Below are 20,518 nucleotides of genomic sequence, written 5' to 3'. Positions count from 1 at the left end.
AATCCCCGGAAGGGGATACAATGTAGCTAGCCTGAGTTAACCCTTCAGAGGTCATCAGCTGCACGAGGGATCACGTGATCCAGGGACATGCTTCGGTCCAGGGGGCTGCTGTCATTTGCTGAGAAGTGTTGTGTGATCCCCAGACAGGGGGTGCACAGTGCAGAGATCTCCAGGACAGAGGAGGAGGCTGCTGTCTATGTCCATGTAAGTTCTATGGGGTCACTATGTAATGATGAAGAGTATACAGATCATATATACTGAGCCTGAGCAGACAGCTGTACTGATCTCATGTACTGCCAGCATTGGGGGCGCGGTCACGGTGCGCACCCCAAATCAGACCCTGTTGTAAATGATGCGGGGTGACACCATCATGGTTGGATATCACTTCCTACTTGATGGTGTCACCCGTAGAGTGGTATAGTGGCAGGTTGGTGTAGTGGGGTGGCATAGGACAGGTTAAGGTGGTATAGGGCATGTTAGGGTGGTATAGGGCAAGTTAGGGTTGCATAGGGCAGGTTGGGGTGGTATAGGGCAAGTTAGGGTGGTACAGGGCAGGTTGGGGTGGTATAGTGCAAGTTAGGGTAGCATAGGGGAAGTTGGGATGGCATGGGAAAGGTTGGGGTGGTACAGGGCAAGTTAGGGTGGCATTGGGCAGGTTGGGGTGGTATAGGGCAAGTTATGGTGGCATAGGGCAGATTGGGGTGGTACAGGGCAAGTTAGGGTGGCACAGGGTAAGTTGGGGGGCATGGGAAAGTTTGGGGTGGCACAGGGCAGGCTGGGGTGGTATAGGGCTGTTTGGGGTGGTACAGGGCTGTTTGGGGGGGTACAGGGCAGGCTGGGGTGGTACAGGGCAGGCTGGGGTGGTACAGGGCAGGCTGGGTGATACAGGGCAGGCTGGGGTGGCACAGAGCAGGCTGGGGTGGTACAGGGCAGGCTGGGATTGCACAGGGCAGGCTGGGCATGTCAGCTAAAAAAAAAAAAAAACGGGATGGTGTTGCCCCTCTAGCGGGTGTCACCCGGTGCGGACCGCACCCCCCTAGCAACGCCTCTGCCGCACCCACAAAGCGACGCCACTGCTTGCTGCCTTTCTGCAAGACAATCCACAGTAGATCACTTTTCAGAGGGCAGTTGGCAGGCGGCTGGGAGGTGATATGTTGCCCCCCTCACTGGCTAGTTTAACCCTAAATACAAAAAAATGCCAAACCACAGCCTGGCACGTTGAGCACGGTCGTGTGGCCTCATTCACTTGCAAGTGCTGCCTATCTAATGGGCAGCATTCGCTTCTTTAAATGGGTGCAGGGCTTGGGACAAGGGGTGGGCAGAAGGAAGCGGCTGCCCTGGGCGCAGTGTGCATTGTAGGGATGGGGGGGGGACTCGGGAGACACAAGTTCCTTCTACTATAAGACTAAGGATGAGGTCAGGCGTATTCGTGAGACATTTCCCGATCTCTGCCACCGCACATCGGGAAATGTTTCACTGCCTGTGATTAGCGCAGCGCAGTGCCAACTTCCTGGCGGGCTCTGCACTTGGGGTTTGCGAACACGCCTGAGCTCATCCTTATATAAGACTGATAGGAGTAGTGATAGCTGCATCACTGTCAGCCCACGTAGAAGCGCGCATCTTTGTGCGGGCGTAACGTATCCTATTTACGTTACGCCTCCGCAACTTTGACAGGCAAGTGCCGTATTCTCAAACGAAAGTTTTTTGCTATAATAAATATCCCCCAAAAATATATATATAAAAAAAAAAAATTTCCTCAGTTTAGGCCGATACATATTCTTCTACATATTTTTCGTAAAAAAAATATCGCAATAAGCGTTTATTGCTCAAAAGTTATAGCGTTTACCAAATAGGGGGTATTTTTATGGCATTTTTATTAATATTTTTTTTTACTAGTAATGGCGGCGATCAGCGTTTTTTTTTTTTCGGTACTGCGACATTATGGCGGACACTTCGGACACTTTTGACACATTTTTGGGACCATTGGCATTTTTATAGCAATCAGTGCTATAAAAATGCATTGCATTACTATAAAAATGCCACTGGCAGGGAAGGGGTTAACACTAGGGGGCGGGGAAGGGGTTAAGTATGTTCCCTGGGTGTGTTCTAACTGTTGGGGGGTGGGCTGACTAGGGGAAATGACAGATCGCTGTTCATACATTATATGAACAGAAGATCAGCATTTCTCTCCCTGACAGGACCGGGAGCTGTGTGTTTACACCCACAGCTCCCGGTCCCCGCTCTGTAACGAGCGATCGCGGGTGCGTATGAGCAGCGTGTAATACACCGTTCATTGATAGTTTTGTATGATGAGGGTTTAGTGACACATTGAGCCAGATCCACAAAGCAGTTACGCTGGCGTATCTATTGATACGCCGCGTAACTGCTAGTTTGCTCCGGCGTATCTTTGTTTTGTATCCACAAAACAAGATACGCCTGAAGCTGGGCTAGATCCGACTGGCGTACGTCTTAGTACGCCGTCGGATCTAAGGTGCATATTTATGCTGGCCGCTAGGTGGCGTTTCCGTCGATTTCCGCGTCGAGTATGCAAATTAGCTAGATATGCCGATCCACGAACGTACGTCCGGCCGGCGCATTTTTTTACATCGTTTCCGTAAGGCTTTTTTCCGGCGTATAGTTACCCCTGCGTAACTGCGTAACTGCGTGAGGCGTACTCAATGTTTAGTATGGCCGTCGTTCCCGCGTCGAATTTTGAAAATTTTACGTCGTTTGCGTAAGTCGTTTCGAGAATAGGGCTTTGCGTAGAATGACGTTCACATCGTAAGCATTGGCTTGTTGTGGGTTAATTTCGAGCATGCGCACTGGGATACCCCCACGGACGGCGCATGCGCCGTTCAGAAAAAACGTCATTTACGTTGGGTCAAGACGTATTAACATAAAACACGCCCCCATCTCACCCATTTGAATTGCGCGCCCTTACGCCGACACAGATACACTACGCCGCTGTAACTTACGGCGCAAATTCTTTGAGAATACGGAAAATACGCTGTAAGTTACGGCGGCGTAGTGTATCTGAGATACACTACGCCGGCCGTAAAGAAGCGCCGCGCTTCGTGGATCTGGCCCATTGAGTTCTAAGTGCTTATTGTCCGTGTGACGTATATGTTCCGTACAGTCACGTCCTCATTGCTGTGTTTTCAGTGGCCGTACTGCGAGAGGCGCTGCACTTACTGCAACTTCAACAAATACATTGCCCAGTCTGACAATGAAGGAGCCATCCGGGCCTGTCTGCTGCAAGAGGCTTCCACCTTGATCCGACTCAGCCAAGTGCGCAGGTAAGGTCTTTGTGACCAGGACCACCCAGGGACCACGTAAATCGATCGATTTCCCCCATCAACAGAGTCAGAGTTGATAGGGGGATCCCTTTCGTGGAGCCATTGTGTTTTTTTACTGGTGGGTCTCCATTGAATTGAACCATTTATGGCCAGCTTAAGTCACTTTTGCTTGGTTGTATCCTGGCTGCAGGTAGCAAATATTCGACTTTATTATTATTTTTTATTTATTTACTCATTTATTAATATTTATTATTATAATTTAGATGTTATTATTAATAATAATTTATTATAATATTATTATTATTATAAACTTATAATAATAAATATATTATATATATCATTTTGTTATTATTATACATTTATAACTATATTATAATTATATTATTATTATTATTATTATTATTATTTTTATTATTATAAATTTATAATAAAAATAATAAGAATATAATTCCAACATAATAAAAAATATATATCAATACAAATATATATATATATATATATATATATATATATATATATATATATATATATATATATATTTATTTATTTATTTATTAATCATTTATAATTATATTATTTCTATATTATTATTATTATAAATTTATAATAATAACACATATATATATATATAGGGCAGATCCACAAAAGAATTACGCCGGCGTATCTATTGATTCGCCGGCGTAATTTTAAATTTCCCGCGTCGTATCTTTGTTTTGTATCTTCAAAACAAGATACGACGGCATCTCGGGTCGATCCGACAGGCGTACGTCTTAGTACGCCGTCGGATCTAAGATGAAATTTTTTGGCGGCCGCTAGGTGGCGTTTCCGTCTAATTCCGCGTCGAGTATGCAAATTAGCTAGTTACGGCGATCCACGAACGTACGTCCGGCCGGCGCATTTTATTTTTACGTCGTTTGCGTTCGGCTTTTTCCGGCGTATAGTTAAAGCTGGTGTTATGAGGCGTGCTCAATGTTAAGTATGGCCGTCGTTCCCGCGTAGAAATTTGAAATTGTTACGTCGTTTGCGTAAGTTGTTCACGAATAGGGATTTGCGTAGAATGACGTCACCGTCGGAAGCATTGGCTTGTTTCGGGTTAATTTCAAGCATGCGCACTGGGATACCCCCACTGACGGCGCATGCGCAGTTTAAAAAAAACGTTGTTTACGTCGGGTCACGACGTATTAACATAAAATATGCCCCCATCACAGAGATTTGAATGCCGCGCCATTACGCCGCCAAAGATACACTACGCCGCCATAACTTACGGCGCAAATTCTTTGAGGATTCGAAAAAAAAAGGTAAGTTACGGCGACGTAGTGTATCTTAGATACGATACGCCCGGCTGTAAGTGGATCTACCTCTATGTGTGTGTGTGTGTGTGTGTGTGTGTATATATATATATATATATATATGTGTGTGTGTGTGTGTGTGTGTGTGTGTGTGTGTGTATATATATATATATATATATATATATATATATATATATATATATATACATTTTATAATGATAATAAAAATATAATATAACAATATAGTTATAAGTGTATTATAATATAAATAAATATAATTATATTTATATTATTATTATTATAAATGTATATTTATATTATTATTATTATGAATTTATAATATGCATTTTATTTATTGCAGGGTTCCCTCAGTCTTTTTTGGTGGCGGCACTCCAAGCCTTGCCAGCCCCCACACCATCGCTGCCATACTGGAGGTGATATCCAAACATGCCTATTTGCCGCACAATGCTGAAATCACTTTGGAAGCCAACCCCACCTCATCAAGGAGAAGCAAGCTGCAGCAGTTCAGGGATGCCGGGGTCACCCGCCTGTCCGTTGGATTACAGGTACTGGCCACAATTTGTATTACACCCCAGATCTCTGCTCTGCCGGTAATGACTTGTTTACATCTGGCAAAACCGAATGTGGCAAAATACCCATCGCTTCCGGTTTTTTAGACCAAAGAGAGAACGGGGGCCGCTCCGATCCCCGAACAGCTCTATGATCAGCCAGCAGAACCACCAACTGCAGTCCTGCACTCTCCAATGGGATGGGAGAGCCTGGGAAGGTGGCAAACAGGGGGGGGACCCCTTCCGTTGCTTGTAAAAGCAATCCAGCGACTATCTAGCTGCTGGGATTGCTTTTACAAAACAGAGCATCGTCGGCTGAAAAACACAAGTACAGGAATGATTTTTGTAGCTGCAGGCACTATCCCGGTATAACCACTGAAAGTCCTGCTACGTACGGGTACGTCACGGGTCATCAAGTGGTTAAAATTAGCATCAGTGGCCCAGATTCTCGTACAGCGGCGTATCTCTTGCGGCGACGTAACGTATCCGATTTACGTTACGCCGCCGCAACTTACACGGGCAAGTGCTGTAGTCTCAAAGCACTTGCTCCGTAAGTTGCGGCGGCGTAGCGTAAATCGGCCGGCGTAAGCCCGCCTTATTCAAATGTGGAAGGGGGGGGGGCGTGTTTTATGCAAAACTACTGTGACCCGACGTGATTGACGTTTTTCACGAACGGCGCATGCGCCGTCCGTTGAAATCTCCCAGTGTGCATTGCTCCTAATACGCCGCAAGGACGTATTGGTTTTGACGTGGACGTAAATTACATCCAGCCCGATTCACAGGCGAGTTACGCAAACGACGTAACTTTTTTAAATTTCGACGCGGGAACGACGGCCATACTTAACATTGGCTGCGCCTCATATAGCAGGGGCAACTATACGCCGGGAAAAGCCTAACGTAAACGTCGTAACTTTACTGCGTCGGCCGCGCGTACGTTCGGGAAATTTGCGTATCTAGCTAGCTAATTTGCATACTCGATGCGGAAATCGACGGAAGCGCCACCTAGCGGGCAAAAAAAAATTGCAGTTTAGATCCGACGGCGTAAGAGACTTACGCCTGTCGGATCTAATGGATATCTATGCGTAACTGATTCTAAGAATTAGTCGCATAGATACGACGGGCCAGATTAGGACTTACGACGGCGTACATGGCGCTGCGCCGTCGTAAGTCCTTTGAGAATCTGGGCCAGTATGTTTTAGGTAGGATGAAAAAAGCAAAAGGCTCGCAATTTCTGAGCCCTGCTACAGGTACAAACAACAAAAACCTAGACATATGGGGTATGACTGCGATCATCAGAAGCAGGAGAATTTATTTAGGGTTGTTCTTTGATGGTAGGTCATAGTATTAGCAAGAAATATACAGCTGAATTTTTTTATTCTTTTTACCATTTTATAACCGTTTTCTTTTGGTGAGAAATCAGGAGATATCAGGAGATAACCATTACTATTTACCACCAAAAGACAACGAGATATAATTCAGCTGGATACACTTAGTCAGGGCCGCTGATAAGGGGGGGAACACCATTCCTCCTGTAGGAAGCCTGGGCACACGGGGGGGCCCCGAACAGCAGAGGGAATCGGTGCAATCGGGGGGAGGGGGCGGTTACAGAAGGATGCCCTGTGCGTCTCTCTGCAGCAGCTGAAAGCCAGTTTCTCCCCTATTGCCGGCTTTCAGCTGCTGCAGGGAGAGACACAGGGCATAGTTCCTGTAATTGCTTTGCCTTAGGCCCCTTGCACACTGGGGCGTTTTTCATGCGGTACAGCGCTAAAAATAGCGCTGCTATACCGCATGAAAAATCATGCCCTGTAGTGTTCAATGTGAAAGCCCGAAGGCTTTCACATTGAAGCGGTGCGCTAGCAGTTGCGCACCAAAAGTCCTGCTAGCCGCATCTTTACCGCGGTATAGGAGCGGTGTGTTCACCGCTCCTATACCGCGCCTTCCCATTGAAATCAATGGGAAAGCGGGGTAATACCGCGGTAAAAACCTCACCGCTAGCGCCCGAATATCGCGGTAAATACGACGGTATAGCCGCGCTACAAATAGCGCGGCTATACCGTCACCGCGGCTGCAGGCCTCAGTGTGAAAGCAGCCTTACACCGATCCATCCCCTCTTTGTTCTGCCTGCTTCTGATTCCCCCCCCCCCTGTCACTGTTCCCCCCCACAGCGCTGCAGGCTTTCCTGTCCTGTAAATACCAAATTGTAAAAAAATAATTAAACATTGTAATAATTTAATAATTTAAAAAAAAAATTGTAAAATAATTGTAAAAATATTGTAATATAATGTATATAATATAATATAATGTTTTAAAACAATTACTAATTTACACAGGTTCTCTGTTATGCTTGTGTCCGCTAATGATGATTTTAGTGTATTTTTTGGGGAAATTAGGGTCTTGATATAATTGGGGGGGCTGCAAGGTAGGCTGTACGGGGGCCGTGATCTTTACCAGCATCCCTGCACTTAGTAGTTGGGATGATACAAAGTACGGTTTTACTAACATGCCAAAGTTGCAAAACTTTTTTCAGGCGATAGGATTTTATTTGACCCTTTTCATGAATGGGGTAAAATGAATCATTAAATGTCACAATGCAAATGTCTTCTATCATATTGCACAACTGTAACCACATCCTTGATGGATCCTGCAAAGTAATAGTAATGGGTATGAAGAAATTTGCAGAACGCTTAATACAGAAAAACCACACACGGCCTGTGAAATCTATCCACGCAAGAGTATTTGGATTTAAATAGCATTGGAAGGAAAATGGCCCCTTACATGGTTATTGTCACTAGTAATAAGTGGTCAGGCGCTGTGCAGCAGTGGCGGCCACTCCATTAGGGGAGCAGGGGCACCCCCCCTAATCTACATGCAGGGCGGCAGACGCATATATTTCAGTGTTTTTTTGTTTTTGTTTTTAAAGTGGAGTTCCACCCATAAATATAACATTACATCAGTAGTTTAAAAAAAAAATCATTAGTCCTTTAAGAATTTTTTTTTTTTTTTAGATGCCTTCAAAGTGTTGTTGCTAGGCAGAATAGTTAATCTTCCCACTTCCTGCACCTAGGTGCTTAAGCTTCCTAACCTACACCGCACAGACTCCTGGGAATGTAGTGGGTGTAACTTTCCAGGAGTCTGTGCACTCCCCAGTCTCGAAGAATCATGTGACTTGGACAGTACAGGTGCTGAAACCTGATCTGAAAACTATTGCACTGCTTGTGCAGCACTGAGCATGTGCGAGATCTGCAAGGCTGAAATCCAGGAAGTCATACAGTCTGGCTTCATGATGCCCACACTTAAGATGGCCCCAGTCAATTTCTATTTTATAAAGTGTCTAAATGCTGTAACAACCTAACAAAACGGACCTTAGTTTACAGACTAACTTTACTAGAATACATTAAGCTTGTGTATTACAGGGGTATTTATATTTAAAAAGTGAAATTGTGGCCGGAACTCCGCTTTAAGCACATGATTAGTTGGCTTCAAAAAAGGGTGGGCTCGGGGCGCAGAGCACTGAGCCCACCCAGTTGTGTGACATTAGCGAATGTAATATTTGCTAATGTCTTCCTACTTCTCCTCCTGGAGTCTTGGGACCCACTTCCTGTTCGGCCGGCAGGAGAAGCAACGGCCCAGCTCTTCCCCCCCCCAGCAAGCTGCAGAAGATGGTGGGGCGGAAGGGCAGATTCCAGGAGCCCTACCCCGAATCCAGCACCACCTCCTAAGGTAAGGATTTGGATGGCCGCCCTCCCATCCAACCCGTCCGGCGCGGGGTGCTAGTGCAATTGTGGGGGCCAGGGGCAGCTGATAAGGGGAGGAACGCCAGTCCTCCTGTAGGAAGCCTGGGCACACGGGGGGGCCTGAACAGCAGGGGAAATCGGAGCAGTCGGGTGGAGGGGCAGTTACAGAAGGATGCCCTGTGCGTCTCTCTGCAGCAGCTGAAAGCCAGTTTCTCCCCTTCTGCCAGCTTTCAGCTGCTGCAGGGGGAGACATAGGGTATCGTTTCTGTAATTGCTTTCCCTGACACCGATTCCCCCTCTTTGTTCTACCTGCTTCTGATCCCCCCCCCCCCCACCCGGTGTGCCCCGCCTGTCACTGTGCCGCCCCCCGCAGTGCTGCAGGCTTCCCTGTCCTGTAAAGCCCGCACTAACTCCTATCACGGCTCACTGTCCGATCGCTGCCTTCCCGTCTTCCATGTGGGGGTGGGGATCTATTTTACATCATGTGGATGCCCGGGTGTGTGTGCATCACTTACCTGGGGAAGAGTTGGCACCAGGATGCGGTATAAGAAGGTAAGTTGGCAGAGGCAGTGTGACGCTTTGGGCAATGTTCTGCTGGGAAACCTTGGGTCCTGCAAATCCTGTTAATGTTACTTTGGTGTCCATGCCTCAATGGGTCAGGGCTGTTATAGCAAAAGGGGGCAATACTCAATATTAGGCGGGTGGTCATAATGTTATGGCTGATCTGTGTATATGAAGGTGGGGTATGCAGGGTAAGAACTATACCAATAGCCCTGTACATCTACCCAGCTTGCCTAGATCTTGTTGGATTTTTGAAGACCGTTCCAACTTGAGTAGGCAAGTTTATACAGAGATAGGGGCCTATTAATTGTAGCTTGCCAAGTGGGGTGGGAAGCTTCCACTTTGGGAGGATCTCTTGTCTAGCATAGAGGGTTGCATAATAAATAGAGTTTCACATAGTGGATACCATTCATTTTTATGCCATCCTCTGTGTATTATCTCTTTCCTTCTCCCAGTCTCTGGATGACGGTGACCTGCAGATCCTTGGTAGGACACACACAGCTTCAGAAGCCCTGGAGACCTTAAAGGAGGCCCGTAAACTTTTTCCAGGTCGGACCTCGGTTGATGTGATGTTTGGACTTCCAGGTCAAAGCCTGGCAGCGTGGCACAGCACCTTAGAGAGGCTTTTGGACCAGTGTGATGACCATGTGTCTTTGTACCAGCTGACCTTGGAAAGGGGCACCGCGCTGTTCAGACTAAAGGAGAAGGGCCAACTCGCGTTTCCCGATCAAGAACTGAGTGCCCAGATGTATGAAGACGCCAGGCGGATTCTGCAGCGGGCAGGATTCCGGCACTATGAGGTGTCAAATTTTGCCAGGAACGTGAGTACCCTTTATTTTATAGTAACTTCTATTTTTGACCCTTTCCTTGCCTGACCTGGTTTATTCTTTGTATGCACATTTCAGGGCTAAAGATTGTCAGTTTTTTATTAGGCACGACTGATGTAAGCGGGCACTCCGATGGGTACAGTTTATGTTAAGGGACATACTCTGGGAACAACAAAATGTGCCCATCAGTGTGCCCCTTGCAAAATATGGCCACCAGTGATCCTCTTAATAAATAATGTGCCCCACATACCTTTAGGGCAGGCACATGTGGCAAGCTGCAGGGTGCAGAAGCTGCGAGGTATACCTCGCAAGGAGCGAGAGGGGAGCCGCGAGTAGCATAGGGGCGGGGGGCGCAGGTGACATCACGCCCCAACTCGCTGTCCCAGTTAAATTACTGCTGAAATGCGGCAACACACTGACGGTCCGGACAGAAGCCCTGCTCGGTCCGTGTTCAGACCGTGGGAGATCGGTGTTCACAGCTGTTCCCCGCCGCACCGATCATTCCCGGGAGATCGCGAGGCGCTTGCGGGTGTGAGAGAGCCGCCGCAGAAATGCGGGAGACTCGCGCACCTCGTGGGAGACTTGAGATGTCTGATGTCCAGTGCTGCCGGTGTATTGGTCCTAACCAGGGCCGATCCGCCCTATAGGCTCACTATAGAAGCCGCTTGGGGCCCCACAAAGCTGCGGAGGGCCCCTCAAATTACTAGAGGCCCCGCCTGGTGAGAAGTCATCTTTGGCCCCTCACCCCGCTTTTCAACTCGCTGGCTGCATGGGAGAAGAGGTAAGAAGTCAGCACCCCCGGCTTCTCACTTCAGCCCTGGTTCACACTGGGTACGATTTGGAACGATTTGAGATGCGATTTGACATGTCAAATCGCATCTCAAATCGGCGGCAATTGTCGGCAATGACACTGTCCTAATCAGTGCGACGCCGCATCTGCGATTTCAAAAAGTAGTTCCTGTACTACTTTTTGCGATTTCAGGCCGCGATTTACATTAAATTGAGGCCAAAATCGCGGCAAAATCGCAGCCGCAAAATCGCGGTAAAATCGCGCATTTTACCGCGATTTTGAATTCGCAGCAGTGTGAACCTAGGCTTAATGTAAGATGTCATTTCCGACAGCAGAACACCCCCTCCCCCAGCTTCTCAACTTTAATGTGACATGTCACTTTGCTTAGGGCCCCAGGGAGGTCAGGATCGGCACTGGTCCTAACACTGATCACTGCAATCACAATGGCGAGTGCTCATTGGTCAGCGTGATTCAGTGACCTCACTGACCAATAAAAAGCTTTTCTTTCTTTTGCGACACTTTACCGGAAGGAGAAGCCTCAGATGCTTCTCTCATTAGTTGACACTGAAAGAATTATAATGGACACTCACTCCATGGCTGTGTATTGCAGTGTATGGACTGCTACACTGGCAGCATAGGGTATTCACAGTCGCTATACCCAGTGGGGTCCAGAGGGTTGGCCAGAATATTTGGAATTAGTTATTTGGAGTTAGTGATTTGTATATTAAAATATAAGTGATTTAGTTCTTGAATGTTTCCTATGAATGATATTGTCTATTTTCATTTGCAGGGTGCCGTCAGCACGCATAATATGTCATACTGGTTGGGAAAACAGTATATTGGAGTAGGACCAGGTGAGCTTAAGTTGCTTATACACAATGGGGTCTAATTAAGGGTGGCTGATTAGTCAAGAAAGGGGATCTGAATAAATCTCCCATAAATAAGCCTGCACATATATGATTTCTTTAGCATAGGCCCAATCGTGACTGGTTCTCTTTAGGTGAGGCTGGTGTTTTTGGGGTTTTGGATAGGATGTAAAAGAGTCCATCAAGTCCAACCTATGTGTGTGATTATATGTCAGTATTACATTGTATATCCCTGTATGTTGTGGTTGTTCAGGTGCTTATCTAATAGTTTCTTGAAACCACCGATGCCCCCCGCTGAGACCACCGCCTGTGGAAGAGAATTCCACATCCTTGTTCTTTACTTAATGGCCATATTTTGCATAATAACATTGCACCAGTCCAAACACATGGCAGGCCACTTTTATTCAACAAAATGGAAAGTTCACATAAACATAAGTTGCTCAAGTAGGGGTTCTTCCACATGAATAGTCAACTGAACATGCCAAGCCACCTGGCTCCCTTGTTAGCAGCACCATTGCTTTTCTTACCGGTACTTCTGACTGTGTTGCCCAGCACTCCTGGTTGACTTAGCTTACTTTCTCTTTAGCCACAGCACCCTACATGACCCAATCCTGGCCCCTGGATAGGGGTTCTCCTTACACCCCGATAGGAGACCACCTGACTCTTGGGACGAGAACTCCTGTCTCCTTGCTGAGGCTCTTATAACACCTGGGTGAGACTTTCTGTCTCTTGACTCTTGGCTGGGTTTCCTTTGACCCCCTGCGTGAGACCTTCTGTCTCTTGACTCCTGGCTGGGACTCCTCTGACCCTAGGGTGAGACCACCTGTCTCCTGGCTGGGGCTCCTCTGATGCCTGGGTGAGACTTTCTGTCTCTTGGCTGAGGCTCCTCTGACCCCTGCTTGAGACCTTCTATCTCTTGAGTCCTGGCTGAGGCTCCTCTGACCCTTGCTTGAGACCTTATATCTCTTGACCCCTGGCTGTGTCTCCTTTGACCCCCTAGGTGAGGCCTTCTGTCTCTTGACTCCTGGCTGGGGCTCCTCTGACCCTTGGATGAGACCACCTGTCTCCTGGCTGGGGCTCCTCTGACCCCTGGTTGAGTCTTTCTGTCTCTTGACTCCTGGCTGGGATTCCTCTGATGCCTGGGTGAGATCTCCTGTCTCCTGGCTGGGACTCCTCTGATCCTAGGGTGAGACCACCTGTCTCCTGGCTGGGGCTCCTCTGATGCCTGGGTGAGATCTCCTGTCTCCTGGCTGGGGCTCCTCTGACTCCTGGTTGAAACCTTCTATCTCTTGAGTCCTGGCTAATGCTCCTCTGACCCTTGCATGAGACCCTCTGACCCTTGCTTGAGACCTTATATCTCTTGACCCCTGGCTGTGTCTCCTTTGACCCCCTAGGTGAGGCCTTCTGTCTCTTGACTCCTGGCTGGGGCTCCTCTGATCCTAGGGTGAGACCACCTGTCTCATGGCTGGGGCTCCTCTGACCCCTGGTTGAGTCTTTCTGTCTCTTGACTCTTGGTTGGGTCTCCTCTGACCCCTCGGTGAGACCTCTTGCCTCCAATATCAGAGCTGTCTTCAAACTGGGAGCTCTGAGCTATCTTCAGGCTTGAGTATAGAATGACCCTGCACACCTATGTACCAAGACAAGCTGCAGTCACCCAGTAAAATCCAGACACAGGATTGAAAATTCCATCTCACCAAGACACTTTTGGAACCTTCAAGCTCCAGGCCCCAAACTGGGATTACAAAATGCGGAGAAAAACAATAACACGGCTTTCTCCACTCAGAAACGATAGTCTGGAATGTCACATTAACAAATCCTTTGTCATTTTTTTCCTAAATTTTCACAGTAGCATCGCATTGTCAGTGTCTACATCACTCTTTATGAATTGCCCAGAATGCGCTGCTATGAAAATTCAATCCATTTGGTTTGGCCCACTGAAATAGTTCTTAATGCTCAAACAAGACCTATCATATGGAATCCCTGGGGTGGTTGATTTACTAAAACTGGAGAGTGCAATATCTGGTGATGGTAGTGTTGCAATGAAGGCTCCATATTTTTCTCCTAACGTTCATAGGTGCCCATGGGCGGTTTGTACCTCGGGCCAGCGGGAGAAAAAGGAGGGAAGCGCGTATACAGACCTTGGAACCAGAACCTTGGATGAAGGAGGTGATGTCTAACGGACATGGCACTCGGAAAGCGACTGAACAAAGTGACTTTGATATGTTAGTATTCTCCTTTTCATCAAGTGATTTGTAAAATTACTAATTAGGTAAAACTTAACCACTTAAGACCCGGACCTTTAGGCAGCTAAAGGAGCTGACCAGTTTTTGCGATTCGGCACTGCGTCACTTTAACAGACAATTGCGCGGTCGTGCGACGTGGCTCCCAAAGAAAATCGGCGTCCTTTTTTCCCCACAAATAGAGCTTTCTTTTGGTGGTATTTGATCACCTCTGCGGTTTTTATTTTTTGCGCTATAAACAAAAATAGAGCGACAATTTTGAAAAAAATTCTATATTTTTTACTTTTTGCTGTAATAAATATCCCCCAAAAATATATATATTTTTTTTATTTTCCTCAGTTTAGGCCGATACGTATTCTTCTACCTATTTTTGGTTAAAAAAAAACGCAATAAGCGTTTATCGATTGGTTTGCGCAAAATTTATAGCGTTTACAAAATAGGGGATAGTTTTATTGCATTTTTAATAATTAGTTATTTTTTACTACTAATGGTGGCGATCAGAGATTTTTTTTTTCGTGACTGCGACATTATGGCGGACACTTCGGGCAATTTTTACACATTTTTGGGACCATTGTCATTTTCACAGCTAAAAATGCATTGTTTACTGTGAAAATTACAATTGCAGTTTGGGAGTTAACCACAAGGGGGCGCTGAAGGGGTTAAGTGTGACCTCATTTGTGTTTCTAACTGTAGGGGGGTGTGGCTGTAGGTGTGACGTCATTGATTGTGTTTTCCTATAAAAGAAACACACATGATCAATGACGGCGCCACAGTGAAGAACGGGGAAGCCGTGTTTACACACAGCTCTCCCCGTTCTTCAGCACCGGGGACCGATCGCGGGACTTCAGCGGCGATTGGGTCCACGAGTCTTCGGACCGGGTCGCGTGTACGACCCCACGGCTGGGCTTAAAGTGCAACGTACAGGTACGTTGATGTGCCCAGCCGTGCCATTCTGCCGACGTATATCGGCGTGAAGGGGTCCTTAAGTGGTTAAAGTGATATTAAAGGTTCAAGTTTTTATTTTATTTTAAATAACAAACATGTCATACTTACCTCGGCTTATACTCGAGTATTTACGGTAATTCATAGACTGCACAAATCCTTACAAAAACTTGCTACATTTTGTCTTTCATTAACACAATTTTTTTTTTTTTCTTTTTTCTTTGATTTACTTTTTAGGTTATCAGAAATGTTAATACTGGGTTTAAGAATGGACACTGGGATTTCCCATGAGGTGAGTGTTTTATACATAGGGGACATTTATATAGCACTTGATCTATTTTGTAGCATATGAAATAAGGTTGTTTTTGGATTGTGTGGGAGACTGTTATAACGCATTTTATGCAACGCACGCCACCATTTTTATGCAACGCACGCCACCATTTTTATGCAATGCACGCCAGCACACTTGAATAGTGTGACGCAGGCACATAGAGAACAATTGTTTTCTCGGTGTCCTTGGCATTGATCAACGCAGCTCAACGTACCCCATATAAAAACGAGTCCTCATGGCCTTGTGAGAAGGACTTTGGCAGAGGCTACCACCGGGACAACTTGCCATATAAGGTTCCATTCACACCATGCAGGTGCAGCGGCCCACGAGCACGTTCCTGCACATCACATGTAGGGTAGACCATTCATTTTAATAGGCGGCCCTGCTAACAAGAAATTCCCCCAAAAGAACACATGGTGCTGGCACCAGACATTTTGGTGCGCACATTAGCAGATGCGTGAGGGCGCCATTAAGAATTGAGAGTTCCATCAAAGCGGAGTTCCGGCCACAATTTCACTTTTTAAATATAAATACCCCTGTAATACACAAGCTTAATGTATTCTAGTAAAGTTAGTCTGTAAACTAAGGTCCGTTTTGTTAGGTTGTTACAGCATTTAGACACTTTATAAAATAGAAATTGACTGGGGCCATCTTAAGTGTGGGCATCATGAAGCCAGACTGTATGACTTCCTGGATTTCAGCTTTGCAGATCTCGCACATGCTCAGTGCTGCACAAGCAGTGTAATAGGTTTCAGATCGGGTTTCAGCACCTGTACTGTCCAAGTCACATGATTCTTCGAGACTGGGGAGTGCACAGACTCCTGGAAAGTTACACCCACTACATTCCCAGGAGTCTGCGCGGTGTAGGTTAGGAAGCTTTAGCACCTAGGTGCAGGAAGAGGGAAGATTAACTATTCTGCCTAGCAACAACACTTTGAAGGCATCTAAATTTTTTTAAAACTACTGATGTAATGTTATATTTATGGGTGGAACTCCACTTTAAAAATAAATGGTTTCACTGCTTGTCTTCTAAAGGGCAGCACATTTCTCTATGTGTCAGGAACCATCAAAAAAAAATCACACCTTTTAATAAAATGGTACAACTGGTAAACGTAGTCAAAACATAGCCAGGGTTTGGTAGCCAAATCGGGTAGTCAGAACAAGCCAGGAAATCAGGAAGCCAGAGATCAGCGTAGTCAGAGGCAGCAGACAGGATCAGGAACTAGAAGGGACATCAGCCAGGCAAGTCTTCAACAGGAACACAGCAGACAGTCTCTAGATATGTTGATCAAGGCGAAGGCAATTGATGAAATGAACCAGGCAGAACCCAGGAGGGGCTGGCTGTGGGCTTGACTGACGGGCAGATGATCAACAGGTGAGACACCACTGTGGAACGATGAGTATTGGCAAGTAACCGTCAGCTGAGCAACCTGAGCACAGAGAAGGAAGGGCTGAGAGCCTAGCCCTGACAGTGTGTTGGGAAAGCGCATAATTTTGCGTGCATTCCTGAAACGCACAGAGTGTGAATGTAGCCTGTGAGTGATATGGTAAGTAGGCTGATGATTTAAAGCAAGGGGTCTCCAAACTTTCCAAAGGGCCAGTTTACTGTCCTGCAGACTTTAGGGGGGGGGGGGGGGGCAGACTGTGGCCAGTAGAAGTAAACAATCCCCCATCCTTGGTGTCATTGGGAGGAATTGTGACCCCTCACTGGTGTCATTGAGAGGAATTGTGCCCCATCATTGGTGCCATTGTGCCACATTTTTTGTGTGTCATTGGGAGGTACTGTGCCCCATTGTTGGTGTCCTTGGGAGGAATTGTGCCCCATCATTGGTGGCATTGGGCCCCATCGTCATTGGGAGGAATTGTGCCCTTAAGTGGTGTCAGTAAATAGAATAGTGCCCTAAAGACCGGATAAAAGCAAGTAAAGGGCCACAGTATGGAGACCACTAATTTAAAGCAAATATGTATGTATTCTGAAGCTGATCAGTCCTTAGGTGTGATGGCTGCATTAGTTATCTTTTCTTGCTTTCTTTCCTATATTCTCACATGGTGATCCTGTCAGATATACATTTCGGGCTAGATTCAGAAAGATCTGCCTATCTTTAGGCGGGCGTAGCGCATCTCAGATACACTACGCCGCCGTAACTTAGAGCGGCAGGTCCTGTATTCAGAAAGAACTTGCGTTCTAAGTTACGGCGGCGTAGTGTAAATGGGCCGGCGTAAGCCCGCCTAATTCAAATTGTCCAGGCAGTGGGCGTGTTGTATTAAAATGAGCCTTGACCCCACGTAATTGACGTTCCTAACGAACGGCGCATGCGCCGTCCGTGAACGTATCCCAGTGCGCATGCTCGAAATCACGTCGCAAATAGTCAATGCTTTCGACGTGAACGTAACACTTGCGCACAGTCCTATTCGCGTACGACTTACCCAAACAACGGAAAATTCGACACTGTCCCGACGTCCATACTTAACATTGGCTACGCTTCATATAGCGGGGTAACTTTACGCCGGAAAAAGCCTTACGTAAACGATGCAAAAAAATCCGCTGGGCGCACGTACGTTTCTGAATCGGCATATTATACGTGGAAATCAATGGAAGTGCCACCTAGCGGCCAGCGTAAATATGCAACTGAGATACGACGGCGTAGGAGACTTACGCCGGTCGTATCTTAGCAACATTTAAGCGTATCTCAATTTGAGCATACGCTTAAAGATACGCCGTCGTAAGTCCGAATCCACGCTGTCGTATCTACTGATACGCCCGTCGTAAGTCTTTGTGAATCTAGCCCTTCCTGTTTTCGGGTGACTACATTTACTCTTTGTACTGTATCTTTGGAGGAGCACTGTTGTCTCCCAAGGACTGGACTACAGAACACCTTTCCCTTTTCACATCACATCTTCATACCATAGGGAGGAGATGTTTTGTAGTCCAACAAGAGAGAAATGGGAACAATGTAACTGATAGGAGTGCAGCACAGGAAGTTTTCCACTGACTAGTATACTGGCAGGGAGAAAACAAGAGAAGTGCGTTGTTGGGGTTTATATGAACTTTGACCTTCATGCATGGAAATATCTGAATTGTCTTGAGCCGAGATGTAACCCCCCACTTGTTCTTTCTGCACAGCGCTGGAAAACACTCGGCTCTGCACTCAGCTTACAGGACTTGTTTGGTACATCCCAGGATCTAAGAGAGCTGCAGAAGGACGGGCTGCTGGTGTTAGATCACAAGTAAGGAAGGTCTCCTGTGCTGCCTTATGTGTTGAGTCATTTTGTTGTTGACAGGAGGAGAGAGGAGAGAGCTAAGCTCATCAGTCTTCTGCTGATCCTTTCCTTTCCAATCATAAAGTAACAGGTTCAATTTACAGGAGGGACTGACAGGAGGAGGAGAGAGCAGATAGCCATTTGACCTCCAGAATATGTTACCCCCTTTGTGACGGGGGCATTTCTGCGTAGTCATGAAACGCTGTACCCAAACAAAATTTATATCATTTTTTTCACACAAATAGAGCTTTCTTTTTGGTGGTATTTGATCACCACTGTTTTTTTTTTTTTAATTGCAAAATAAATGAAAAGACTGAAAATATAGGAAAAATATTTATATATATATATATATATATATATATATATATATATATATATATATATATATATATATATATATATATCTTTAGCAGAATACATTTTTGCCAAAATTTAGGAAGAAATTTCATTTTTTTTAAATGGATATGTTTTATAGCAGAAAAATAAACATGTATGTGTAATATATATATATATATATATATATATATATATATATATATATATATATATATATATATATATATATATATATATATATATATATATATACATACATATAAACACACAAGCATAATTTGTATTTATTTTTTTCTTTCTGCTATTAAACATATTCAATAAAAAAATATGAAATTTCTTCCTAAATTTGGGCAAAAATGTATTCTGCTAAAAAAAACTAAAAAAAATTATTATATATAATAATTTTTTATTTTTTTTTTGCAGAATACATTTTTGCCAAAAAAGTGCGGCGTAACAATGTTAAGTATAGCCGTCATTCCCGCGTCGAAATCTAAAAAAAGTTACGTTGTTTGCATAAGTCGTCCGTGAATGGGGCTGGACGTCATTTACGTTCACGTCGAAACCAATGACGTCCTTGCGGCGTACTTTGGAGCAATGCACACTGGGAAATTCCACGGACGGCGCATTGCGCCATTCGGGAAAAACGTCAATAACGTCGGGTCACAGAAGATTTACATAAAACACGCCCCCCTGATCCAAATTTGAATTAGGCAGGCTTACGCCGGCCGATTTACACTACGCCGCCGCAACTTACGGAGCAAGTGCTTTGAGAATACAGCACTTGCCCGTCTGGAGGCGCAACGTAAATCAGATACGTTACGCCCGCGCAAAGTTACGCGATCGTACGAGAATCTGGCCCTATAAGTTTACTCAATACGGTCACCGTTAGTATGTATTGGTAGTGTGTGGTGACTGACATCTCATTGAACTTTCAGCGGTCTGCGCTGCTCCTGGAAGGGTCTGGCTGTCCTTGATGGTCTTCTGCTGCCACTTTTATCCCAACTTGAAGATTCCTGGAGTCAACAAATCAAAATGAACCTCCAGCAGCCACCCTAGATGTACCTGGGCCGAAGTCGCAGCTGTCCTTTTTTTTTTTTTTTGGAAAAGTTTTTAATTTTATTTTAAATTGTATTATATTGCTATAAAGTCATGCTTTAATAAATATCTTTTTTTTTTCTAAAGTTTTGGAAAGTTCATTAAAGAAACTTACACTGTTACTTCAATTGGACAACAAGTGGGAGTGAGAGCTGATACCTGTGTAGATGACGTGTGACCCTCTTTAGAAAACTGGCTGTAAGTGGCTTCGAATGTTTTGCTAATAATGGCGGCAAATTCTTCTAAACGGCGTTAAAAGGGGGATCGCAAACACCGACATACAAACAAATTCTACAGCGCAATCTCATAATTAATGTTGTGTGTTCAGGGATCCTCACTCGCACCCCTTTAAAATGAGTTCCCACCTCCGGCTCTCACCCT

The 20,518-nt window shown here is 45.6% G+C and overlaps 1 protein-coding gene across 1 annotated transcript; it reads left to right on the top strand.

The window, feature by feature from the left end:
• Window positions 1-20,157, top strand: RSAD1 (radical S-adenosyl methionine domain containing 1). The gene is made up of 9 exons (XM_040330728.1): window positions 1-204; window positions 3,163-3,296; window positions 4,947-5,151; window positions 9,905-10,270; window positions 11,857-11,920; window positions 14,007-14,154; window positions 15,352-15,406; window positions 18,570-18,673; window positions 19,978-20,157. The coding sequence occupies exons 1-9, from the start codon at window positions 88-90 to the stop codon at window positions 20,096-20,098; spliced, it is 1,314 nt and encodes a 437-aa protein (XP_040186662.1). The 5' UTR covers window positions 1-87; the 3' UTR covers window positions 20,099-20,157.
• The last annotated feature ends 361 nt before the right edge of the window (window positions 20,158-20,518 follow it).

Source organism: Rana temporaria, chromosome 12 (genome assembly GCF_905171775.1).
Source record: "Rana temporaria chromosome 12, aRanTem1.1, whole genome shotgun sequence".
Classification (NCBI taxonomy): domain Eukaryota; kingdom Metazoa; phylum Chordata; class Amphibia; order Anura; family Ranidae; genus Rana; species Rana temporaria.
The sequence above is the reverse complement of the archived record's forward strand: the minus strand, read 5'-3'. Positions and strand labels throughout refer to the sequence as shown.